The sequence below is a fragment of the Psammomys obesus genome, unplaced genomic scaffold (genome assembly GCF_907164565.1).
Source record: "Psammomys obesus unplaced genomic scaffold, mPsaObe1.curated_primary_1811, whole genome shotgun sequence".
Classification (NCBI taxonomy): domain Eukaryota; kingdom Metazoa; phylum Chordata; class Mammalia; order Rodentia; family Muridae; genus Psammomys; species Psammomys obesus.
In genome coordinates this window covers 3,984,539-4,010,871 of record NW_026593286.1, presented here as the reverse complement: position 1 = coordinate 4,010,871, position 26,333 = coordinate 3,984,539, and the positions used below count along the sequence as shown (strand labels likewise).

General features: G+C 46.8%; 1 protein-coding gene across 6 annotated transcripts in view; it reads left to right on the top strand.

Moving 5' to 3' along the window:
- The window catches only part of Agap1 (ArfGAP with GTPase domain, ankyrin repeat and PH domain 1), a 431,455-nt gene that overhangs the window by 195,222 nt on the left and 209,900 nt on the right, over positions 1 to 26,333 (top strand). For all 6 annotated transcript variants that reach the window (XM_055616997.1, XM_055616996.1, XM_055616995.1 and 3 more), the window contains exons 7-9: positions 1,713 to 1,840; positions 3,130 to 3,285; positions 9,131 to 9,223. In XM_055616997.1, the coding sequence (XP_055472972.1) occupies positions 1,713 to 1,840; positions 3,130 to 3,285; positions 9,131 to 9,223 (377 nt within the window). The remainder of the gene's footprint in view (positions 1 to 1,712; positions 1,841 to 3,129; positions 3,286 to 9,130; positions 9,224 to 26,333) is intronic.

The following is a 26,333-nucleotide window of genomic DNA, read 5'->3' as shown; positions in this document are numbered from 1 at the left end:
AGAGAGAGAAGGAAGTGGGGCTGGCTGATCACATTTCACCTGCACACAGGAAGCAGAGAGAGGTAGTACAGGAAGTGGGATCAGGCTATAAAGTGTATCCTCCAACAGGGCCACCTTATAACTTTTCAAGAACCTCCCCAAATAGCACCAACAGCTAGGGAACCAAGTTTCAAACACAGAGTGACATTTCACATTCGAACCACAGCTCCCATGCAGTTATGATATGGGGTTAATTTGTGGCTTGAAATTTCAGAGCCTTCCTGTGACACTTATTTTGCAGTTCTTGGTCACTGGCCTTAGATTTTATTTTTGAGTTCATGTAATGATTTCTCTTAAGGTAGTCTAATATACATTTCCAATGGTTCCTGATCAATACACCAATGGCTTTGAAATGATGGAGTGCCACAATATTCCTCTGTAATTTAAACATGATTAGCTGATGAAGGTTATGATCAATACATGGCGGGGAGATAAATTAATTGATACCATCCTTTCAGGGTGATGAGAAGTCTTTTGGAGGTGGGCCATGACTGATGAAGTGGCTGCTTCGTCTCTGGGAACCATTTTTTATAGATTGCATTTCCACTTTGTCACATTTAACGCTATCATTCATTTGCACAAAAGCCATGAGCTGTGGCCACACCAGTTTCTGCTTAACGTTGTGTTCATTTAGAAGTGAAATATCTGAACATCATGTGGCCTCTGTCTCTTGTACCATTGTCCTAGAGGGACAGTGTCTCAAAAGCAGCAGTGTGTGCAGAGGCAAAGACCAGAAGCTCCAGGTTTAATTCCAGTTGCTGCCCACAGACATGCGTCTGTGCAGGTGCAAGCAGCTACTCTCCTGCAGTGATACCTATTGGTGTAAGAATGGTTTTCTAATCGTTGCCTTCCCTTGCAGTTAAATTCAATATGCTTCATCAGCAAGCCTGTTTGCTGAGGGAAGTTATGGCTGGTTGAATTTATATTTGTATCGATTAAGATAAACTTCCAGTGTATGTGGTAGTATCTTAGAATTAAAAAGGTGGGGAGAAGGTCCTTGATAGAATTACTCTTGCTTGAGTATAATTCTACCCAGTCTTTAAAGTTACAAGTCATTCTTTGGGAAAGCTTTCAAAGGGATTTGTTTACCTTTACTTATCTGAGATTACTCCTACACCAAGTAACTGGCAAATGTTATTCTGTTAGGATGGTAAGTGGTGGGTGAGCGCTCTTGTTGCACATTTGAGTCCATGAGGTGGTCCAAGCAGGCTGAGGCATCACAGGAATCAGGACTGGGCTGTTCTTCATCTCATTCTCAAGTCACCTGATGATACTAGGTGGCTACTGCCACCAAAATCTCATCTGTACATTTCAGAGAAAATAAGCAAAAAGACAAGAATGGGCCAAAGAGAGCTCTCACCTGAGGACAGGTCCTGAAAGCCACAAGAGTTTTCTGTTTTTGTCCCATTGGCCAAGACTTGCTTGTGCTCTAATCCCATTGGCCAGGGTTTGGTTGTGCTCTAATCCCATTGACTAGGATGTGCTTGTGTTCTAATCCTATTGGCCAAGGTTTGGTTGTGCTCTAATCCCATTAGCCAGGTCTTGGTTGTGCTTGGCCATGGGATTCAGAAGCCCTGGGAGATGTCATGATGAAACTCACTGTAGATGCAGGAATGGTCCACGTGTTAGAACAGCAGCCTGACATTGATGTCTCCTGTCTCTGTGTCCACTAGTTGCCCAGAAGATTGTTGCCACGAGGAAGAAGCAGCAGCTGTCCATAGGCCCCTGCAAATCCTTACCCAACTCTCCAAGCCACTCCTCTGTGTGTTCTGCCCAGGTGTCAGCCGTGCACATCAGCCAGGTACACAAGGCTGTGTGGGAGGTGAGGCAGTGAATGAGAGCCAAGGAGGGCTTGGGGCAGGGAGTGTGCACAGCCAGTCCAAAGCTGTCCACGTCCTTTCTTCTTTTCTTTTTTCTTTTTTTTTTTTTCAGCTTTGTAAATAACAGCATGTCTGTAATTGACTTCCCATTTCCTTCAGAAGCTGCTGTAGCCAGGTGGGCTTTACGGAAGTCGGTCTTTAATGTTCTCTCTGCACCCTGCCTGCGTTGTGAAGCAGGCTGGCATGGGTGGTGCCAGCTGTGGGCTTTTGTCTTCGCTGTTGATTGAAACCACTGGCTTCACTTTTGGTGGGCTTGTAAGGGGACACAGTTGTGAGTAAATCTTACCAGCTAAAGAATATACTCTCACTTAGATGGGGTGCTGGGCCATAGCCAGCATCTCCTTTAGGCTCTGTAGAAGCTAGGCCTATCCCCTAACAACGGTTTGCTAAATTAGTAACTGGGAAGCAAAGTACTTGTCACAGGGATCCCCCCAGGACCTGGTTAAGGAGCTGGTGGCTTTCTGGTCCCTGTTTTGCAGTCAGTCCTCCTGGGGCCAGTGTCTCATGGTGGCCACTCAGTTTGCCTCAGAAGTGATTGCCTTGGTGTGTTTATCCCTGGGGCCGAGGATGGGCCAGCCACACCCCTGAGCACCTTCACTATTGGTGTCTTCAACTTTTGAGTGACCAAAGAACATTTCAGGGTCGTACTGTGAGGTTCATCTAAGAATGTCTGCTTGTTGTTCTCAGTGGCCATTTTCTCTTCATCCCAGGAAGAACAGTGAAGTGTCCATAAGGCCACTTTTAACTGTGTCTTCATTGTTTTTTGAGGAAAAACAGTCACGGTGTTTTTTGGTTTTTTGTTTTGTTTTTTTTTTCCCTCAAATTTTTTTTGAAAGCTCCTATGGTAGCTAGTCTCAGTAGTCTAGAGGCTGCGACAGGAGGATTGCTTCAAGTTCAAGTCTAATGTGGGCTACAGAGTGAGTTTTAGGTCAGCCTATGCAAGGGAAGAAACAGAAAGAAATTCTCACGCTCCACTATAGAGACCTCTGACATTCCTTTTCCTAGGCAAAGCCAGTCTTGCTTCCAGCAGCACTTGGTCCTAGCAAAGCTGGCCAGGTGAGGGAAGAGACACCTTGTCTCACAGTCGCTTGCTCCTTGTCACTTGCTATTTTTCTTGCTGTGATCCCGTTTGTGTGATCTTTATGCCGCTTTATTAACAAAACGTTGTTTTTTTTGTTTGTTTATTCGTACGTTGTTGTTTTTTTCACAGACAAGTAACGGCGGTGGGAGTCTAAGTGACTACTCCTCCTCTGTCCCCTCGACCCCGAGCACCAGCCAGAAGGAGCTTCGGATCGACGTCCCTCCCACTGCCAACACTCCAACACCTGTCCGGAAGCAGTCCAAGCGCCGGTCCAACCTATTCACAGTGAGTGTCCATCCTGGGGGCTCTCTTGGCCACCTGTCTGTGCCGGGGTCCAGTCATTTTTGCAGACTCCAGGCTAACTAATGACTCGTGGAGTCCGAGGAAATTGTAAGAAGCAAAGGTTTGGGTCCTGAGCAAACCTTTTTGGGAATTTTCCAGCAGGGACTGAGTGCGAATCCCGAGAAGTGTGTGCACAAACTTTATCCTCCAGGACTTTCGTGGTCTCGCACCTTAAACACTTACGTTAGATGTGGAGAGATGGTGAAGGTCTTAGGGAGTTCCCATTTGCACATGACCAATCACAGAGAAGCCTTAGCCATGGCCCTGTTTACTTGCTGGGACTGAGAACTGACACAGTGGCGGGCATGAGGCTAGGACTTGCTTTTCCCTCAGTATCACAACCCTACGCTTCTCTCTGGGGCTTCGAGGCACTCCCTGCCTTAGGCTTCCCTTGGACTTTCCTCACAGTCCTCCAGGGAGTGTCCTGGATTGGAAATGAGCTTGGATTTAGTCCAAGGTGGGGCCAGCCATGTCCATGTTTCTCAGTTCTTCAGGCTGACCGGTACAGATACTCCCTGAACTACAGAGAAGGTAAACGTGCTATTTCCCGCCTCTTATGTCCAGCAGACATCACCAGTCAATCACAGATGGCTTTGTAGTTGAGCCCAGAGCTACTGTCTCTACCATTTCTACACAATGTCTGTCCTTAAAGCCCATGCAGATCTTTTGGCCTCTGGATTTGATCACTACTGATTTAATCACAAGAAAGTTCCTTATTCCTATCTTGACCTGAAGGAGGTCTCCCAGGAGTAGCTAGAACTTCATTGTCTGACATGATGTTTCCATTTGATGATGGCCAACTGATGTTGTAAGTACCTTCTAGATTTGTGGGTGCCTGACTCGTTTCCACCATTTGTATGGCTGTCTTCGTGGTTAGGCCACTCACATTGCTGACAGCAGGTCCCCTTTGAATCAGCCCGTCCTTGTCTTTGCAGTGCTGGTGTACTGCAGGCAGCTGTTTGACCTTAGACAAACCGCTGGACCGCTGTGGTCTGGGAGTAGCAATTGTGCAGTGGGGCTGTCCATTGAGAGCACTCCCCAGAGGGGCAGAGGAGCCTTCGTGGTGTTACTTGTCTTTTTCTCATTGCTTTTGAAGCCATGAACATGGGCTCCAGTAATTTCCCTACAGGTCGGTGCTGGGGTGCTGGGCGGGTCTGGGGTGTGCTGGCCCCTGCACAGTGCAGGCAAGTATCGGATGTGCTCAGTGCACGGATATTGGGTGGTGAGTTAGAAAGTCCCTCGCTGCACCAGCAGTCACATAAGCTTAGGCTTCTAGCTGGGTGCCCAGAGCAGTACCCTGGGTTAAGAAGGTGCCCCCTCTCCAAAACAGGCCCGCTCATTCACTTGTGACTCAATGCCACCTTTCCCCAAAAAGCAAACAAACAAAACCCCAACAGCAACAAACCAGTTGCCGAAGCCACAGCTCACTTCAGAGGCATTGAGCAATAAGAAGACACTAGTTCAGGTGGTGATGACAATAAGAAGACACTAGGGGTGGTGGATGAAAAGTTTCTGGATCCCACACCGCAATATACAAACAGCCATGGAGAGGAGGCCCGCCTAGGTTTCTGCCTAGTGCCAGTCCCATTAACTTTTGTTTCTACCATATAAAGAAACATGAAAAACAAGACATATTACTTTAGACAGAACTACTTGTAAAGAGATTTTGTTCTTTCTGTCTAAAAAAGAGCCCAGGGCCTGGGTGATCAGCAGCTCATATGACCTGCTGAGGGTCTTAATTTTAAGAGCTGAAGAAGAGGGGGAGAAATAACTTTGCTCATAGCTGTTCTTCAGAGCTTTGTCCTTGCTCAGGGTCTTGGCGGTATGCTTGTGTCCAGAGTTGGTCACATTGAAAGAAAAACAGAGGCCAGGAAGCCACAGTGCTGCTGGCCTTATTTAGAGGAAGTGCAGGAGTGGTCAAGAATGAAGTGACTGAAGCTCTCTGTGAACTCCATCGTAATGATGGCGGTGTCTTAGAGTGCCTTTGGCTGTGTGTGTTAGACTTGTTAGCTCTCTTCCTCTTTAATGTCAGAAGACAGTTTAAGAGTAAAGCATCTAAAAAGTTGAACCCGGTTTCCCAGCTAGTGTTCATAGAACAGAGGTGTGCAGAGTCTAGTGCTGCCTTGGGTTTGTCCTGTGGCACTGAAGGAAAATCTAGCTGAAATTGCAGTAAAGTCCCACCATATTGGTTATTCCCAGGTTTGGCTTTGGCATTGGGCAGAGTGGTGGTGGAGGTGGTGGTGAGCATTTTTGAGTTAAAGGACATGGAAACCTCGGCTCCACTAGATGTCAGTGTCAGACAAGCAATGAAAAGAAGGCGCATTAACTCTGAAACCTAAGCAATTAAGAAATCAGATTTTAATAGGTAACAGTCCACTTCTATCTTTAAACATGTCCAGTTTTAGAGTCTTCATTCCTGTCGCTACTGGTGACTTTTAATGAACATTGTCGATGTGTGTGTGTGTTTAGGTCTGTGAACAGCTGTCCAGATGCAAGTCAGTCACCTCTCCCTGGAATGGGGGTGTGAGGGGGGGCACTGTCCACTTCACTGTTAGCACATTCTGAAAAGGCTAGAGGTAATCCACATGCGCGGAGCTGTTATCCCGTCTTCACACATCTTGTAAAGTGGGTCTGTACCACGCAGGGATAACATCTTCAGCCCTCAAGATGTTTTTATTTGCAAACATACAGGCTTTAAACAAATAAATTCCATGTATTTTGTATGAAAGTATGTAAGTTAAATCACTGCAGTTATAGGTGGTCATACATTACTTTGCAGTGGCAACTATGTTTTACCAGTGAGAATTTAACTTGGGATCCTGTTTTGTTAATTTTTTATGTAAGGCCATTGCTTTGAGAAAGAAACATTAAAAGATTACCCATCGGATGCCTGCTTTAGAAATAGATTTTTATTTTTAAAGAACAGTTCATTTAGTAGCCTGAATTTAGTAGTCTGATTTACATGTAGTTGAAATGTTTTATTAAATAATATTTTGAAATAGATAAGAATGTTTAAAAACCCACCTACTTGTATTCTCTGTGATAATCATGAGATTGTGCAGTTGGCAGCTAGTACTTCATGAAGTACACATGTCCTCAGTGAAACTCTAAGCTACACTATCCATTTATCTGAGTCGGCATGTATGTCTTGTCTGCATTTGGGGTTGTTAAGCTAGCAAGACTCCTTAAGTTCTGTACGGTGTTGCTTTATGTCTTTTAAAGCTTTTAAACAATTGTGTCTTCATGTGGTATTTTTAAAAGCTTGCTGTGTTATGCTGATAGAATTAAACACAGCTAAGCAAGCCAGTAACCAAAGATTATGCAGAACCTGGACCTACTCAGAGACGCTCACCGGAGAAAAAAGGACAATGACATTTATGGCATAAAAGAATTGACACTTGGTGTCTTGCAGAGAACAGGAGCCCCGAAGCTGGCATAGTGTGTTCCATCTGCTCCTGCCTTACTGTTTGGAACAGGGAGAGCAGGCTCTGTGTGACGGGCAGAGATGGCAGCAGTGATTCCCTGTCCGATGTAAAAGGGACTGGCTGCCTCTGTGACTTTATTTGTCACATATAGGGAGTTAGACATTTTTGAAATGAACTATATAATCCTTCCCTTCCCTCTGTCATTAGGGTCTATGGGGCTTAGTAGTCAGTCATTGTAAGCTTGAAGCAGTGGCTTGACGTCTCCAGACCGGCATTGGGTGTGATAAACCCTGGTTCTGAAGACTGTGGCAGGCTGGATATAGCGATGGGTACCAAGGGCTGCCTGCAGCATCTAATGAGCCGTTTTGGCAGAGAGGCGAGGAGGTGCACCACTGAAGACTCTCAAGGTGGGCAGGAGAGCAGAGAGACTTCCCTGGGAATTCAGAGGCTCGGGGTTTCACATCTAGTGGATTGGTTGTGCTTTAGTTCTCCTTGAGTCAGTTTGTAGGTGGCAAATACTCCCACCCCGCAGCTTTGTGGAGCTCGTTCTTTTAGTTCTACAGCACTTTCCTCCAAAAAAAAAAAGAAATTGCCATTAGAGGATTTTCTTTTTTCTAATGAGTACCCTGAGTTTCCATCTCATTTGTCTCTGATTGTACAGAACTTGGCTTCTGTTTCTTTACATATTTGGAGCAGCAACTCTGGCTGCTGCTTCTTCTTCCATGGAACCCAGAGTTCTGCTCTGAGAACACGACTGGGGACAGATGCACCGCCTCTAGGAAAATGTTCATTTTTTTAAAAAAATGTTTGTTTTGTTAATTGTTCTGCTTAATGGAGAATAATGAAGATGGATTTTGAAGTTTAGGTATTTAGAAGTGATGAAGTTCCCAAAATGCCCTTACTGCTCTCCATTGATTCAAGATTTCCAGCTGGAAAGCTCTAGTGCGCGCCTTCGCCACAAACTGACGTGGGGGAAAGAATTGGCTGTGTGAAGTCTAGCTATGCATTACTAACTGAGGAGTAAAAAGTGAAGGCGTTTCCGTAGCACAGCTGAGATCCGTGATGAGGGCACACGGCATGGGGGCGCCGAGGAGGCATTTGATAAGTGCAGAAGTTCCTGCCATCAGCTAAGAGTGTGCTTTCTCATGTGCACTGCCCCGTGGCAGAACCAGTGCCTTTGAAGTGCCCAGGCTGAGTTGGTACCACAAGCACTTTTCTCTGGGTCTTCTGTCTGAATTTTGGCAGTGCCCGGCTCTGGAATCTTAAGTCCGTCCCATCAGCCTTTGCTGTTACTCTATCTCGGAGCCTTGTCTCTCCGGCCACTGTTTTAGAAGCACCGTCTGCTTCGTCTCACTTCCTTTTGAATCTGAATTTCATTAGCTGCTCCCAGCAGTACCGGACAGCACCGAGTCTCCCCGTTTCATATATCATCTGAGATTTGAAAAGCACAGGAAAATGTTTCTCCATTTTCAATACTGCGTGAGTAATGTTCCCATTGAAAAGTAATGGAGTGAAGTTGTCACTTGTCAGCACTGTTATTAAGGAGGACGAGTCTCAGATCTTTCTCTCATAATAAAATAAATCTGTCAGACAATCACCATGCTTACACTTGCTCATGCCAGCAAGAGATGGGATGTGGACGGTGTGGCGCTCCGAAGCTTTCCCCAGGTGCCCTCCTCCCTACACCAGCCAGCTACTGGGCAGTTCACATTGGCACCAGCGATCCTTCCGAGATAATTGGCTCAGGAAACAGACAAACTGGCAAACAAACGGCTGCGCGTCGGCTCCCCGCATGTTGACATTTTGTCAAAAAGAGGTTTTCCGTTCTTGCGTCCGTTATCTTTTTGTTGCACAGTGACTGCTTTAACTTTGAAATTGCTGTTTTCTAACCATCCAGAAGCAATTGAAGGAAACGTTGCTTGCCCCTTTAAACGACTCATCTGGGGTAAAGCAGTAAGTCACACAGCTGAGTGGCTAATAGACTTTTTAAATCATCCAGACATTAATTTAATCCGTCCATTTCCATGGTGGGGCTCCCAGATAACCTGAGAGGGCCCCTCTCTTCTCAGCTATGCTAACTGCAGCTCTAGAGTGTGTTTTCTCGTTGGGCGTTGCTTTCCTGGACGGTCCATTGGTTCCTAGTAATTGCATTTTGAACTCTTTAAAAAAGAATTAAAAGATAATTTCGCAGTAGAAAAGTCAGGGGGAAAGTTTAGGAAATTGTCTTTGGAGTGATGAGTCAGTGCAGAGGAATGGGGGTGGCGGTCCCTGAATCCTGTTGGTGAGAGCTCTGCACGCAGGGGCAAGACCCGTCTGGCAGCCACAGCCCTCGCCCAAATGCTAACTTTACTTTTGCTTTGCAGTCTAGGAAAGGGAGCGACCCAGACAAAGAGAAGAAAGGCCTGGAGAGCCGCGCGGACAGTATCGGGAGCGGGCGAGCCATCCCAATTAAACAGGTACACTTGTCCCCTTCCCCGCCCCGCTGGAGACACCTCCGTGCGGCCGGGGAGGATGCTGGCTCGAGCACCAGGGTTTGTTTGATGTGCTCTGTCGATGAATGTACAAGTCACTCACTTGACATCAATTAGGAGGGGTTCCTGTGAGTATTAAAATGGGATCATTAGAATAAGAAGTGGGAAATGCAACAACAGCTCTAATGAAGTGAGGGCTGCCCGCCTGCATATGGACTGTGTTTCCATGCCGCACCGGCTTCAAAGGCTGCCTTTGTAGCGCGGCTTTGATTGGGCCGCTGGCCGCCAGGCGACAGGGGTAAATCAGATCGCTGCAGAAGAACCCCTTGTGATCACAGGAATAGCCTGACGTGGCCCTAATTTGCTCTTGCAGACGGACATCTGAACACTGTTTCAGGCTGGTCTGTAACAACGAGGCAATTAGTTGTAATAATCATAGCTAGCGTGTCAGCTGTGTGCTCTTGTTTGTAATTTGCTAATGAAGGGATTGTAACTTTGATTAGGTTCAGTTTCATTTAGGCCTTATTATACACAGGAACATTTACAGCTGTAATGTGGGGCCTTAATTAAACTTCCCCATTACACAACAGGACTTGAATTCAAGCATTTGTTTTGGCCAATGTTGCTAGCCTGAAATGGGTTTTCATTAGCCCGGAAACCAGGTCCTAAATTACTTCACGTTCCTAGCAAGACACACTGGAATTCGCGTGTGACGTCTTTTGCTGCTTCATTTCCAAAACAATAAGAATAAAGAGTTCAACCCTGCTCAGCGCCTCTGGAAATGTCATCTTTTTGGTTGATAAAGAAAGCCAATTGATTTAGAGTGTATGCTGTTTGGGTGGGGGCAGGAAATAGCTCTGCCTTCCATGGATGACACTGCTGGCCCATTGGTGGCTCTGGATGGTTTAGGGCATCTGTCGCCTCTTCTGTGGCTGTCACCCACCCAGCCTCACTTGGTCTGTGGGAATGGACGCTGGCCACTGTGAGGGAATAAAAGAACATTCACACAGATACAGTGGGCTCTTGTCAGCAGGGCAGATTCACCTGTTTCCAGCTAATGGCTGCAGCCCTTGTGAGAAGCTGGGACATTTGAGACTGAAGATGTGGGAATTGAAGAGCCGCGGGGGATTTCTGAGAAGCCAGAAGTGCTGCACTTTCTCCCTCCAGCTGCAGACTCGAGTGGCCTGTGTGTCACATATGCCCTCTACCCACAGGCCAGTGTGACCCTTTGACCCAGGGGAGGGAGACCTAGAGGTGTCAGCCAAAGCTGTTGTGCTTCTTCTGTGTAGGCCCACCCTTGCCATACTGGGTGACAAACTTAGGGACCATCTTACAATACCTCGAAGAAAAACCTTCACCTTCTGTGTGTTTACAAACAAGGCAAGAAGCCTTCCTGGTGATGGGTAGTGTTTTCCTTGTAAACAGGTTCATTACCTCTGAAGGCCACATAGCTGTGTACTCATTTTGCGTGTTACTATAATCTCACTCTACATAAAGCCATTTTAATGTATGATTTCTGAACAGTGTTATTTCATGTAGAGTCATAAAAATTATTTAGCTGCTTTTCATTGGCAGAACTGGTGCTTGGGGCATTGAAGATTATTGCTACCTAGTGCCCATCATCTTCCTGATTCCTGTCCTCCCCTGGCTTGTGGGGGCTCACTATCCCAGCAGGAAACTCATGGTGAGCCAGCCAGGTCCTGGTGTAATGCTCATCTTTGGGCAGGGCCAGCTTTCCAGACTCAACTTGACAGTTTGCAAAGACTGGCGGTGACTGTCTAGTATAAAATGAGGGCTCTGCATTTCATGGGAAGCCCTTCTCTCTTGGATGTTGCTGATATTCTTGTTGAAAAGTAAATCACGGTTCCCTTGTGACTCCTGGGTGCAGGGAGCACTCGATTTTCCCCCTCAGGTGTCCACAAGTGGAGAGCCATAGACCGACTCCCACGTGGTCTGCTCCCAGCCTTCCAATGCTCAGGCCTCACACTCCTCATATGCAGTGTGGACCTGGAGAGGTCTGTCTTGAAAACACTCACGCCTAGACAATTCTGCAAAGGATGATAACATTCTAGCCAGACTGCAGGTTCTTGTCTGTGGTGATCATGTCCCTGTGTCAGAGGCACTGTGCACAATCTGTGGAGTGAGGTGCAGGTTGTAGGTGGTCTGGGAAGTTACAGTGACTGAATGCTGCATGCTGTCTGTGCCCTCGTTGTCAAGACACGAAGAACATTTGAGAGTAGCTACGCTCCCTCCTGCCCTCACTCTGCTGTGGTGACCTCTGTATGGAAACATGATGATTTAGGACAAAGCCTGAAGGGGGCATTACCTGCCTAGAATGTTCTAAAAAGCCCACAGGTGGATTCCTTAAATAAATGAACATTTAAATAAGAGCTTATTATCTATGTGTTTTGTTTGTTTTTATGTAGAGGCCTCTTTAACCCCTAGCAGAGTGGGGCCATTAGGTGATGCTGTTCTCAAGTGAAATGCGAACAGGGTGAACATTCAGGACCATGCAGTTGGGAACCGCACATCCCTGTGCTTTCCCTCCAGAGCAAAGTGACTGTTTTAAAGATTTTTTTTTAGTGTGTGTGTGTGTGTGTGTGTGTGTGTGTGTGTGTGTGTGTGTGTGTGTGTTAGTTACATGCAGGTACCCGCAGAGGCCAGAAGGTGGCATTGGAAACCCTGGATCTGGAGTTACAGGTGGTTGTGAGCCACCACAAGTTGGTGCTGGAAACCAAATTTGGGTCCTCTACAAGAGCATTAGGTGGACCTAACTACTTAAGCCATCTCTTCAGCCCCAAGTTTTACAGGTGTTAATTAAACATGAGACACCCCCCCCCCCCCCCGCCTCACACAGTACGTTTAACGCTGTATCTGTATCAGCATGTTTCTTCAGGGATGCTGCAGGAATTGTGTGTCTGTCCTCAGGGAAAGCATTGCTGTTCGTTTGCAGCTACCTGCCCCATCCACATCCCTCTTACAAGCAACCGAGTCCTTGGTCTTCTGTGAATTCCAGTTGAGACTGGTCAGAGTCCCATGTAGCTGCTGGACCTTTGGCCTCATGGCACAGGAGTCACTTGAGAAGCTCCTGTCCTTGAACCCTTCATGTTCTGCTCATTGCAGACTTTCTGCTCCTCCACAGGAATTATGGGAGTACATAGGGATTGAGTGGGCCAGTCTCCATGCCCTGTGGCCTCCCGCAGAGTTGTACTGGTTGCCCAGATGTGTGAGTTGCCTTCCCCTGCATAGCTTGTAACAGGTAGGTGGCCAGGTCACCGTCATCTATGACTTTGTTTATTTCTCTTCCCCCAATCAAAGGTTCCTCAACGAATAAGAAATTGTTTCCTGGCTATAATTTTATTTCTTCAGGATCCTGGCCCAGCTCTTCTTTTGTCCTGTCTGGGTACCCAGAGCAGATGGATTTAGAGAGTTGTGTTTCTTTTCTTACTAATAGGATAGGGTCTATTCGAGTAGAAATGAAAAAGCAAAGCAAGAAAAATAAAAGCCAGTGGCCCAGCTCAGCGGCCAGTGGGCTTGTCACGTATTAATTTTTCATCGCTGTGGCAAGTTGTACATACATAATCACTTGATTGCAGTGGGAGTTAGGGAGCTCCTATGGTGTCATTTGCATAAATCTTGTTAAGTCAATGGCAGTTAATGAAGTACAAATGAGCCCGGAGAAGGTGACATGCAAATCGTGGGTGGCAGATGGGAGGTCTGTTTGGGGACGGCAGCTGGGTACTCTCTTTTCTTCTTTCTCTTTAGCATTTTTTAATCTCTATATTTGAGTGCAGATACACAGCCCTAAGCCTCGGCCTCCTCCCCTTCCGTGGACTCTCAGCCAGGGCCCAGTGCTCATGCTGAGAGCCAGGGAAGGCAGGAGCCTGCCTCACATACACGTACACATGAGTTCGGTGTGAGGTCACTTTAGCTCGTCCCACTTCCTTGGTGGAGACGAACAGAACAAGTCTCGCACAAGTCTCAGAGCCTCCAAACCCGAGAATACAGTTTCTACTTAGGCGGCTTCTGTGTGGGGATCTTTGCTTCAGTCTTCATGCTGGCCAGCTGTAGATAGATAGGCTCTGAGTCCCAACCTGTGGTCTGCCAAGGTTGGCTTTGATGTTGAAGTCAGGCCCCAGTGAAAAGCCTGTCTTGTCAGTGCAGGGTCCCCACAGGCCGGAATCAGCTTTGCCTGGGGTGTCTTTGCTTGGAGATTTTGCAAAGCTCCTAACACCATTTCTGCCTTGTGCCTTTGGAAGCACTGGACTTGTTATTTGATCCGTGTTTTGATATTTTGAGAGGATCCTGGATTTCACTGAAGAACCCTAAGGAGGGATGTGTAGAGAGCCGGAACCCTGCTGCAGGAGCCTGCCGAGCCCTCTCTTTCCACGCGGTTCTGCTCCTGCCGAGCCATCTCCTTCCACGCGGTTCTTGTCCTTGCGGTTTCTCCAGGCAGCTTCCAGCTCTTTGGATCTTCATCCTTCATCTCTGCTATGGCTCTGTAGTTGTCAAGAACCGATCCTATGGCACTTAGTAGTGTCCTAAAATGGGGGTGGAGGCCTCAATTCCCAGAGGCCTTTAATTCTCAGGGCAGTGTTTGCCCTAGTCCTACTATCATAGGGCTTCCTCCAGCTTCTTACTCTGTCCAGGAGGCTTGAGTGATGGGGCACTGTAATCTGTTTGAGTATTATGGGGTATTGGTGACTTTTCTTGTACTCCAAAGAACCTGAGGGAAGGAAGGGTTGTCAGCATCGGTCGTAGTTGCAGGGTGTGGTCCATCATGGCAGGAGTGTGGGACAGCTGACAAAGAGAGAGAAAGGCTGTGCTCAGTTCTCCCCATCCATTTCTTCCTTTTATTACCTGTGGAATCCCGCCCCATAGGGTGAGGTTGCTTATGTTCAGTGGGGTTCTTTTTTTCAGCAGGGTTTCTCCCTGGAAATGCTAACTACAGACACACCCAGGGGTATGTGTCTTGGATGACTAAATCCAGGCAGGTTGACAGTGAAAATGAAGCATCATATTGGCACAGGCTGCTATCCTGTCACTGTGTGGCCCTGACGTCCCTATTACCTGCCAGTACAAGGAAAGACCATTTGGGAGAAACTTTTGTGTTGGGCATAGTACAATACATAGTTTCAGTGCAAGAGGCTGCCTCTCCTGACCAGGAGTGTGAGCTGACTAGCCTGGTTATGTAGCTAGGGGTTGGGTGTGTCTGGGGTCACCTTCTGGGCCACCAGGGGAAGTGCTCCCCTTCTGGCCTACATGAGAATAGCAGAGGGCAGAATCCTGAGGCAAGTGGTCATGACTGGAGTGTGCCTTCTGCAGTGGCTGGTCCTCTGTAGGTGCCGGAGTGTCCTCTCACGGAGAGAGTTCTCATACAGGCAGGCTTCCCAAGGGCACTTGACCAGTAAAGGGGCTACCTGGCCGGCAGCTCGCCACTCAAGGCTGCCATGATAAAGGAAGAGCCTGTTAGATGGTCTATTTATTCACAGAAATAAAAAAAATTTAAGAGTGTTTACAGTAAAGCCTTAGTAAAAGTTAAGACAGTAAGCTCAGAATTCTTCTAAGTTTTTGAGTCATACAAAGGCATTCCCTTTTTTTTTGTGAGTTTCCGTTCTGATGGTACTTAATAGCGTGTATAGCACCTGGCTTTGCCCAACCTGTTTAACTCCTGTCCCCAAGCCTCTGGGTGAAATGGGTCCCTCTGGTGTGTCTCAGAAACTTCTTGTTTGGAAACAGCAACAGTGAGTCCCCTGGGGTATATGGGTTGTTTGCAACATGGAAGAGCGTGGGAAAGTCTGCAGGGTTCTGCACAGAGCAGGGTTGTGTTGTAGACCAGCATAAAGGGAAACATTGAACACTTGCCAGGCATACATCACACCCCTGATACCGACTCCCATCTCTCTGCTTAAAGAAGCAGCAGCAATTAGCCCCAGAGCTCCTGCACGCCATCTGCAGTCGACTGCCCCTGCCACACTCAGCTGTGCTCGCCCCTGACTGCAGATCCCTCTGTGGACCTGATCCACTGAGAAGGAGACATCTGAAGAAGTCTTCAGTGGTATCCATCCAAGGCTTTTCAAGAAAGGTGTCACGCAGTGGCATTTTTATCAGGTCATAGCAAAAGCACATTTTCCTTTTCTCCACCTCAGGAAGAAATTTTATTTTTAACTGAGTCACTAATGGCCAAGTTTTAAAGCCAAGTACACCATTTTCCCTTGATATCAACACTGACCGCTATTTATTAAATATATAGAAGGCTGGTGGAGTTGAAAATTGACATGGAAGAGCTTGGGAAATATTTTCATAGGTTTCCTCATCTCCTTCGAAGTACCTAACGTCAGAATTGTTTGTCGACCAGGGGAAACGGAAACACTAAACACTTGCCATGTTAGATTCTTCCCACACCACATCAGACCTTCACCTGCTCTAGGTACTCCTGTCTCTCTGCCTGTGGCAACATCAGCTCGGTGCCCCGTGTTCCTGAGTGTAGTCTGTCATGGGGTGCTGGCAGTGATGAGCTGAGTGATCAGTGTGTGCGAGGGAGGCTGCTGGTGTGTTAGGACATCACACTGTGTTACTTTAGAACCCAGTTAATGTCTGCCATCCTGGGCCCTGAACTGTGACTATCTTGTGTAGGACATGGACCAGATGAGGTCGTATAGTATTACTACAGGCCCTGAGGTGGACAAGATAAGTCAAGGTTACAAGGTTGAGTCTGTAAATTGAGCATCTGTTTGCCGGGGGATGCTGACGATACAGTGCCAAGATCCATACTTTGAGTTTCCCTTCTGACACCTTTGACACCATGGCACATGGGGTCTCTGGGCCTCCTCACGTCTGAGCCTCAAAGTCTATCCCAGGATGGTATGCTTTGTATCTGGTAAGATGTGGCATCTTCCCTGCTCTTTCCCCCAACACCTTGTTGAATACTGAGGTCTTCTTCCTCCTCCCTCCTCTGTGTACTCATGATGGAGTGCTCTCTCCCTGATGTCTGCAGAACAGGGAGGACATGGTGGAGGGCACAGAGGTGAGGGAGGTAATGGTGGAAGTGGTAATGATGGTGGTGGAAATGGTTTTACTGAGTTTGGTGACGGTACAGTGGGAGTAATGGTGATGGAGGTGGTTTCAGTGAAGATGGAGCGATGGTGGTGGTGTGCAAAGGTGGTATCGGTGGTGGTGATGAAAGTGAAGATAGTGGTGATGGTGGTGAAGATGTAGAGGTGATAGAATTGGTGGTGACAATGATGGAGGCGGTACCGGTAGTTACAGTGATAGCAGTGGTAGTTGTGATGGTGGTAGTGATGACGATGGTACTAGTGAGGAAGTGGTGATGATGATGGTGATTCTTGTGGGGTGGAGGTGACAGTGGTGGCAGTAGCGTCGATTAAGTGTGTAAGTTGATGGTGTGAGCACTTTTTCTTCCCTCAAATGAATTTTATATTCTTCTAAAAGAATCGGTTAACCTTGAAGAAGCTGTGCTGTGCATTGTTACACTTTAGAAACTGTATAATTTTTAACCCATCATCCTCTATATTTAACTCCGTTTCATGTATATAAGGTGCTATATTTGGATTACACAAGTGGCCATTCTCTGTCTGTTCTTCAAAGAATAAAAGCCTTTGTCAGTGGCCCAGAAATCATCTCAAACAACTGGTTTCTTTCAGCCTTTTGTACTTCTTAGAGCTCATTTGGAAAAATTGTCTCTAAATAGATGTCTTCGTGCTCATCATTTTACTTAGAAAGGATTTTTAAATAATAAACCCACAGATTTAAGTGACACTAGCCAATGGCTTTATTGCTAAAATGTTATGCAAATATTCAGTCTCCACCAACCACTTTGTTGGTTCTGTAGAAAATTGCTTAAAGTTTTTAAGTATCTTGGCAGCTACATAAAAGCACACACGCCAAGATGCTTCTGATCTTATCAGAATTTGGGGGCTCCCATGTGGCTCACCAGTTTATACTGAGGAAATCAGTGTCTGCTCTTGGAGTTGTTTATCTCATTAATAAAGAATTTAAGGATAGACTCAAAAGATGCATGAGAATATTTTTTAAACACCCCAGGGCAAGCAACCTGTAACTCTCAGCAGCTGCACAAGGAATAATGAAGGGAAGAAGCAAAAAAAAAAAAAAAAAAAAAAAAACGCCATGCTGTCTTGGGTGGCATGGAGGGCAGACGTGGTAGAAAAGCTACCATGTGGCAGGAGGGGGTTTTTGAGACAGAGTAAGGACATGCAGAGTGTTGAGGGAAGCGTGCTGACCACAGGGTGGGAAGAAGAGAAGGAAACGTCACTGCCTTCCTCAGTTATTCAGAAGAGCAGGCGGGCCTGGGAGGTCACATGCCTCATAAGCTCTGTGTGAAGGGTGTGCATTCTGGGAAATACGATACCGTATTAAAGGACTGAGTTACCCCGCCTACCTCTTTAGCATGGTTTAGGCAAGGCTGCCTTCCTAGAAGTGGCCCCTTGGCTTCTTCCTGACCCTGCTCACCTAGAATATCACCACTCCACCCAAGCCAGAGACTGTCCTCTCCACTAGTTTCCCTAAGTGCTCCAGCACTGTCTCAAGGAAGGACTTGGAAGAGAAGAACAGGAAGTAGATGATCCTGAGTAGAGGTCAGACCCCTGTCTAAAGCAGTAGACTTGAGACGTTGGGTTATGGTTTTATACCGAGGTGTAGCCGCCAACTGCATGATAAACAGATTAAGCTTCATGTTAGATGCTCTGCTCTGCTTCTTGGAGGCTTCTCCTGAAGGCTTCTTGACAGACAAGTTTTCCTAACAAAAATACCTTAGATATTTTTGTTGGATGGATATTTTGTTTTCCTGGATAATTCTGTCCTCATAATCCCTCATCTAGAAATGTATTCCAAGAAAATAGTTTGAGGGGGAAAAGGTGAGAATAACCTAAGTAGTGAAAATTGTCCTAATAGAGTTTTCTCTGCTACTGACAGTTGAGTGCAGGTACCAGAGAAGGTCAAGGACTGGAGTATGGTTTACCGAGGTGTTCGGCCGTTCAGTGGCCACTGGGAGCCTCCTTGGAAATGGTGCAACTGTGCAGTGAGAAACTTTAAATGAAAACAATAAGCTGTTATTTGTAAGAGTTATGGTGCACATGAAAAACAAAGAGGTTGACCTGAGATGGAATTAATGTTAAAACCTTTAACTTTTTGTTTGGAAATAATCTCAGTCTCAGAGAAAAAAAAAAAAATGCAAAGAGCACTGGGAGTTCCCATCCGCCATTCCGAAGCTCCCTCTAATGTGAGGTGTTTTTTTCCCCCCCTGCTTTTTTTTTTTTTTTTTTTCAAACCTCTCACACAGTTTCCAAATCCAGTCCTATGTAAGGAGTCTAGGGACCTAATCAACCTTGACCCCTTTTCATCCCATAATTTAACCCAAGATTCGATCCCTCTTCCCAGGGTGTTGCTGTGTGCACCTCACCACCTGCAGTCCCAGGCTTTCCTGCCTTCGCAACGACGACCCTGCATTGCTCCACCTCCTTGGACCCTCTGATAGCTCTTGAATAGCTCCTGGGTGTGAGTGTGAGTCTCTGGCAGGGAGGACACAGAGCCCCTCCTCTGAACCAGTATCCTAGTGTGCTTTTAAAACCTCAAAATTTACTCATTTTGGATATAGGGAAACTGAGCCCCAGGAAGAACAGACTGACCGAAGTTCTCACGGAGGCATATTGGAGGCCCATCGTGACGGGCTTTTCCAGAGCTCTGTCACAGTTAGCACTGTGGGCTGTTTCTTTGTCTTGTGTTCATATAAGGACATACGTGAATAATGTTGCCCATCACAAGCCACATTTTGTTAACACTGTTGCTGGCCATTGTCTTGAAAGCTCCTGCTGGTTGAAGAAGGAAATAAATAAGCCTGAGAAGACCTGCTTTTCACAGCAGAGCCCAGCTCCTGTGTGTGGGTCGTATCTAGCAGGCTTCCCCATCCCCTCGGCAGCCCTGCAGTGAAAAGATATCCGTCCATAGACTGAACAGATGAGAAAGCCAGATTTCCTCTGTGCTAGTCAAACTCAGTCTGCCTGCTCCCCAAACCTGCTAAGGCACCACTGAAACTTCACCAGTCATAAAGCCCTAGGCAAACATGGTGCCCAGAACAGCTTTGGAAGGGTTCTCTGGATAGCGCTTGTAAGGAGCAGACTTGGCTGCATGATATGCGTGTTGGAGGGTACAGCTAGTCCTGAAGACCTCCCTCCCCTCAAGCAAAGCCCTCTGAGTGTATCCAACAGCCGCGGTTGGTAATTGGAGTAGCTGGAATTCGCTGTGGTTTTAATTAGCTGATTACTAGTTTTCTAAAATGTACCGTACTCACTGTGGGTCTTGCAAATTGGTAACCGGTAGCTACCAGCGTAATTAAATATTTCAGAGCACTTGGCTACAGTAGCATTGAACTGTGAAGAAATAATGCTGTATAGCCAATCAAAAAGAGATACTTGTAAACTCATTTACAGCGGCAGTGTGTGTTAGGGCCATCACAGGGATGCTTATTGCAGGAGAAATTAAAGATACAATTTTGTGCTAAGAGGCAATATAGAAATTAGTTCCTGAATTACTTGTTAATTGATTTGGTAATCCCCTCGGGCCCGCATGCTCTTTTCCCCCCTTTTGTTGTTGCATTCAGTTAACAGTGACTATTCCCAGAGCAATAAAAATATTTTTCACACTTAGATTAGATAATGCCCTTCCATCACACCACCTCCGTTCATATTTGCGGCACCCGAAAGCACCTGTCTCAACTGTAGCTTGCCTCTCCAGGATGCTTGTGGTTTTAGGTATTCCTGGAGGATGCTGGCACCCTCAGGAGACAGAACAATTCCTGTAGGAGAGCATCTTTTTATGTCCCATGTTACAGACCCCTCCCACCTCTTTCTTAAGGGTATTGCTCCTTATCAAGAGTAGCAAAGGCTACATAGACTTGATGCAGAGAACTCTTATCATTTGCAATTTGGCAAGAATTGCCACGCACAAGACCATTTGTAGGAAAGTGCAAATTACCATTGGAAATGACTTCTGAAGACAATGAGGCCTGTTTACGTACGCTGAAATTGAGTGTGCATAAACACCCAGAGAAGCATGGGCTGGTCAGAAATGGCTCCCTAGGCCTTTGCCTTCTTGCCCGGAGGCTCAAAGAAAAGGACGCTGAGATTTAGACACACGTTGGTGCCACTTCTATGAAAGACAGTACTGTTCCTTGGAGGAAGACATGCTTAGCATCCCGTGGGCTGCTGCACACATGGCCCAATAAATAGTACAGGAGACTGCTGGGAAAATGTGATTCCACCGTTTTACTGCCCTATGCCACCTATGTATGTAAATACCATTATGCATCCAAAATAAATAATATTTGTCCCAGTACTGGAGATTAAACTCAGGGCCTCGTGCGTGATAGAAAAGCTCTGTGTCATTAGCTACATATATTCCCAGACCAGATGATTTTTCGTTTGCATTTAAGAACAACAGACAGTGTTTACATTTGTCAATTTCTCTGTCAGTATAAGGATGTGGCTAGGGTTAATTAGCCCTTTATCAGCTTGACTCACTTATTCTCTTGTTCGTCTGGCAGATGTATTTGCACGTTGGTCAGTAGAAACAATAAATGGAATACTTAATCTGAAACACTTTCTCTGCGTTAGCTGGACCCAGGGATAGAGGCAGCTTGATGAGTTAGTTTAACATAGCACCCAGCCCTCTGCAGAGAAACCGCTGGTTGCTGAAACGATCCTCACTAATGTGCTCCGTAAAGGTCCTGCAGTATACAGCCTCTGCCACTCAGAGATGCTGGGTGTTTTCATGTCAGTCATGAAAGAAAGGTTACTACCTAGTTCCATGCTTACTGTTCCGTTTCCCTAGACGGTTTTTAAAATGGTGTCATCATCGTTTTCCCACAGAACTATGCTGCACTTGCCTAAAGTTGCTGCAAAGCTACCAAGGTTCATCTCCTTGTTTTACCAGATTATAAAAGGTCAGGATATGGACAGCAGCCCCCAAAGCAATGGCTTTATTATCTTCCTTCCTGTGTCCGCTGGCCCCTATACGTTTGATCAACCTGCCTTCAATTTTCAAATAACGCAGACAGCGCTCTGCTTTATAGAGAGTGGAGCAGGAAGTCCCACTTCCTGAGAGATGCAGGACACAAGTGATGTGTGTAGCCCGGGCTGCTGATAATCTGGCTCCATTTCTTCCCAAATTGCAGAGGAGAGAGAATGCATTGCCTTCAGATTGGGAGGGCACAGTTGTAAACATCAGATGTTACAAAGAGGACTTTTACCTTCTCTAAGCATCTCATGTTTGGAGATAATTTCTAGTATTTCCCATGGGTTGCTGACTGTTTTTTCTTCAAGGGTTTCCACGAGTTTGGTTCTTTACCAAGACCCATCGGGTGCATGCCAGGATTCAGGGCTTTGGCCAAGGATCTAACACAAGAAGCAAGGGCTGGCAGGGCACCTCCAAGGTGCTGGTTGTGTCTGCTTGGTATTTCTCAGGATACTTCTTTACTCTGAGGACTATTTTTCCTAATACTTGTGCTAATAATTTTTAATGGCTCACATTGAGTAGGTGACATTTTGATACGTTAATGAACCTTATCAATGACTTTTAAAAGTTCTTAGTAGATCAGGGTACTTGGCCATAGATTACTTTGTCATACATGGTCCCTGAAAGGAGAGAGGGCATGGACATGACCCTTGCCTGCTTGTGCCCTGAGCGATGCATGATGGTTATCATACTGAAACAGTGTCCTGTGCCCTGAGTTCTACTTCAAGGGTTATCACAAAGGAGGGCTCTGCTGATGGAAGCTTCTGGAGGTTCAGAGAACTAAGCCTGGTGGGTTCCTGTGTGGCAGTGAACTTTCTAGAAAGCTTATTCAGAACAACCTACTGAAATGGTGCCTTCATGCAGAAAAGTGGATAGAGTGTGGATAATACTCTTGACCTTTGGATTCCTGGCGACAGGTGTTATGCTAGTTGTTCTTGGGCTTCTGGGAAATGGATGTTTCTTGGGCAGAGCAGCAAACCAGCGGATCTGTGTTGCTAGCTGTGCTCCAGTGCTTTGCCAGCCCCTGGGTGTGCAGACCATGAGGTCAACAATCAGTAGTAATCCTTTTGGTCACTGGCATATCCAGAGCTCCCAGAGTAGCCCTCAGTAAGTACTCACTTGCAGAGGGGGGATTCTCTGTTCTCAAACCACCTTATGAAGATAAGGCTTAGTGCCTTCCCTGGTTAAGTCCTCAGCAGTTAGGCTGCACTGTCAGAGCCACGCAGCTTGGAATTGGCGGTGCTATAACCCATAAGCTTTCCATGGGAAGCATGAGTTGTATGTTTTCTGGAAAGTTTGCAGAAAATGCTTGGGGAGAGGCGTCCAGGGAGACATGCATGCGTTGCATTCTGAGACAGGTGGGCTGTCATCTGCTGTCTCTGGTGCCTCTAGTTCCCGCAGACCTGGGACTGCCTTCCTATAGGACTCAAGCCCTTTCCAGTCTGAGAAGGTCAAAGTAAGGGGTCCTTTTCGTTAGTACAATGAGCCTCCCAGAGTTCTGTTCCTCAGTATTAAGGACCAGGTGTCCTTACCTCACACTGTGCTTCTGTGCCTAGCATAGAGGCTGATATGGGACCAAGTCCTCTTGCATTCCTGTAGCCGTTCTGCAACCAAACTCTGGATGTTTGGGGTTTGGGGTGCCACCAGGACTTTTCCAGTGACTCAAGCCATTGTACCACGATGAGCTGCAGGCAGAGCCTGTGTGGCAGTAGCTACTGGAAACCACAGCAGTCAGCTCAGCTGCCCCAGCCTTGCTTGGTGATGAGGTACTTCATTTTCTGCAGTTTTCTGGAGCATATGACCTCTCTCAGAGTCCATCAGTTTCCTGCTGTACTGCACATGGTGGGCAGCGCTGTCGTTCCAGCTGCAACGGCAAATGAGTCTGCAGGAAAGGGTTTCCATGGTACCTTAGCCAGGCTCCGGAAGAACACGGAGCTGCGGAGGGTTCCCTGCTGCACACTGAGGCTTGATGGCAACTGACTGTTGAAAATTCTGTGAGTACCCTGTATAGCACTCGAAGACTAAGGATGGCTTTCACTGCGTTTGTGGGTCTAATGGGACTGCCTTCACTGGTGTTTCCCAGTGTCTCAAGACAGGTGGGGCCCCATCCCTAGCCCAGGAAAAAGGCCGAATTCAAAATTCAGAGTACTGATCTGGATGTGAGGGCTCTCTAACTACCATGTCTGTCACCCATGATGACCAGGATGGGTCTGTTTGATCTGGTGTCTTTTTGCTCCATCCATATTATTTGTGTCTTCTTCTCCAAACTGCATGCTCAATTGAAGAGGACAGCCTTCCCCTGTATTAGAAGACCCTTCTTCAGTCGCGGGCTTACCAGTAACTGTGACCACTGCTGTAAAGCTCTCAAGGTACTGCCTCTATTGAGCATGTACTATGTATACTGGCATAGAGTTGAGTACCTTGATTTGAACCATTGTAAGCTGGACCCGTCTCCAGGGTCCAGTGGAGGGCTGTTGGGATTAGACCAGGGAAAGAGCCATGAGACAGGTGGGTTAGGACCACAAAAGATATGGACAGTGAAGAACTTGGCTCTCTAGAGGAGTCTACGTGACAGCAGGTGGGCTCTCCTAAAATCATTGTGGCTGCTCTGAGTAGATCAGAGTACTTATCTGTAAGTCAGTTATATTTAAAGGACCACTTAAGCATTTACCAGGCTGAGGTTTTCTTGCTCTATGGTAATCCCCAAGATCCACAGGCTTCCCATTCCAGGGCCCCCACTTGAAGATACATTGTATACAAATTGTGGTCATCTGCGACACAGCATTGCCCCGACTGCTTCCATGAGGGCCCACTCCTGGCACTGTCTATTATTATATAGGTTTGGAGAAATATACCAAACATATATACTGCCACTAGATTATCATTGTCTACAACACAATGTGGCACCTTGAAGGTTCTGGAATCTTTCTACGTATTTGTTCCCCCTTCCCTCATTCCCAGGCACCGCTGATCCTTTTACTGTCTACATAACGGTGCCGTTTGCAAAATATCATATCATATAGTTGCAGTCTTATAGTAGCCTTTTTAGATGGTGCATCGGTCAGCTTTCATTTTCAACTGAGAAGCTGAAGTCAACTGGAGAGAGTTTCAGTGAGGGATGGTATACATTGGGTTTGCCTGTGGGCATGTCTATGAGGGATTGTCTCGGGTTAAGTAATGTGGGAAGACTGCCTGTTGTAGATGCAGCATTCCCTAGGCAGGCAGCCCTGAACTTTGTAGGAGTTGGGAAATGGAACCAAAGCACTCACGCAGTCAAGCAAGAGAGCATGTTCATGCTCTGTGCTCTTGACTAGACGTCATGTGATTAGCTGCTCGAAGTCCCCGTCTTGACTTTCTCACAGTGATGGACTATACAACCTGGAATTGTGAGCTGAAATAAACCCATTTCTCTCTTGGAGTTGCTTTTCCTTAGAGCGTTTACTCACAGCCTTGGAGATTAAATAGAGCACGTGGCATTTACTCACACATACTCTTCCCATGGTTTCTTCTTAGTACTTAGTAATACACTGTTGTCAGAGTCTGTCTGCCTCACGTGTCCATATGCGTCTTGGATCCTGCCAAGTTTGGATAGTGGTGATTAAGGCTAAGTACCAGCATTTATGTGCAGGGTTTTTTATGGACCTGTGTGCTCAGGACATTTGTGTACATATCAAGGAACACGATTGCCAGGCTGTATCAGAGGGGTTTTTAGTTTTTTAAGAAACTGTCAGACTGTCTTCCAAAGTGGCTGCACTGTCCTGAATTTTCATCACATGCTCGTCAGCTCTTGCTGTTGTCAGTTTCAGACCTTGGCAGGTCTGTCATGTGCACAGGTGTCTCCTTGCTTAAGTCTGCGCTTTCCTAGTGATGTAGAATGCTGAGCATACATGGCCTGCTTCCCCACTTTACTTGCTCTTTTGCGGGGCCTCTATTCTAGTCTGCTGCCCATTTGGGACTTCAGTTGTTGCTTTTGTTACTGATTCTCTGTGGTACGTTTGGTGTGGTGTTGCCCCTACAGTTGTGTCATTTGTAAGCATCTCCCCTAGCCCGTGGGTGCTGAGATCATTCTCACTACCACTGTTCTTCCACGGATTTGTTGATGTTCAGTTTTGCTCTGATCTCAGGCTCATTTGGTTTGGCCCATAATATTTTATAACCATTTTCTTTACTGTTCAGTGGAATCACTGCCAGCCACTTTTCAGTGTTTTAAAACCTTACGAGTGAATGCTTCCTCAAGTCGTGATGATTGAGCTGCCTAGGGTCTCAGGATGGGTGGCACTTGCTACAGGTTACGAATTGCAGGTGTTTAAAGTTAATTCCAGCTCATGAGCATTCAGGAATGTGCAGCGTCCTCAGGCATTATCATACTTCCTGTGCTGGGCCAATGCTAATCTCCGTAATTAGCAGTGAGCAGGGTTTACTGACTTCCTTTTCTGCTGGCTGGAGTGACCATGTGCACACCAGGCCCTGCTGAGCCTGGGGGAAGGGCACAGCCTGTGGACGGGAAAGCAGGTGGTCATCAGCAGAAATAACTTGGTTGGGTGGGTATGATGAACAGGGAGAAGGAGAAGAGATGCTAGGAGAAGATAACTCTCCTCCCCCTTCCTGGGCAAAGGACAACTGATACTCCTCCACACTTCATAGCTCACCAGTATTAGTGACTTGCCTCAGAGACTGAATGATGAAGAGATGGGACCAGGAGCAGCTGATGGGCAAGGCAGGTCACTGGAAATGACTGGCTGGCCTCATACTGTCACTGGCAGGGTAGGGTCAGCAAGCAGGCTTCTGGGTGCAGGCAGGGGTGGCCAGCATGTCAGTACTGAGGGAACACTAAGGATCTGTCTGTTCAGTCTCCCTCAAACCTCGATTCTCCTCAGAGCACTTCCGGTTACCACCTTGGCTGGTCCCCCATCTTCTGTCTTCTGCGCCATAGTGAGACCTGTGACAGGCATGAAGTCTTGGTCCCTGAAACAGTGAGCGAACAGTAGGGAGTGTGTAAATGCACTTTGCGAGTGGGCCACCCTGCCAGGCACACTGGTTACATCCC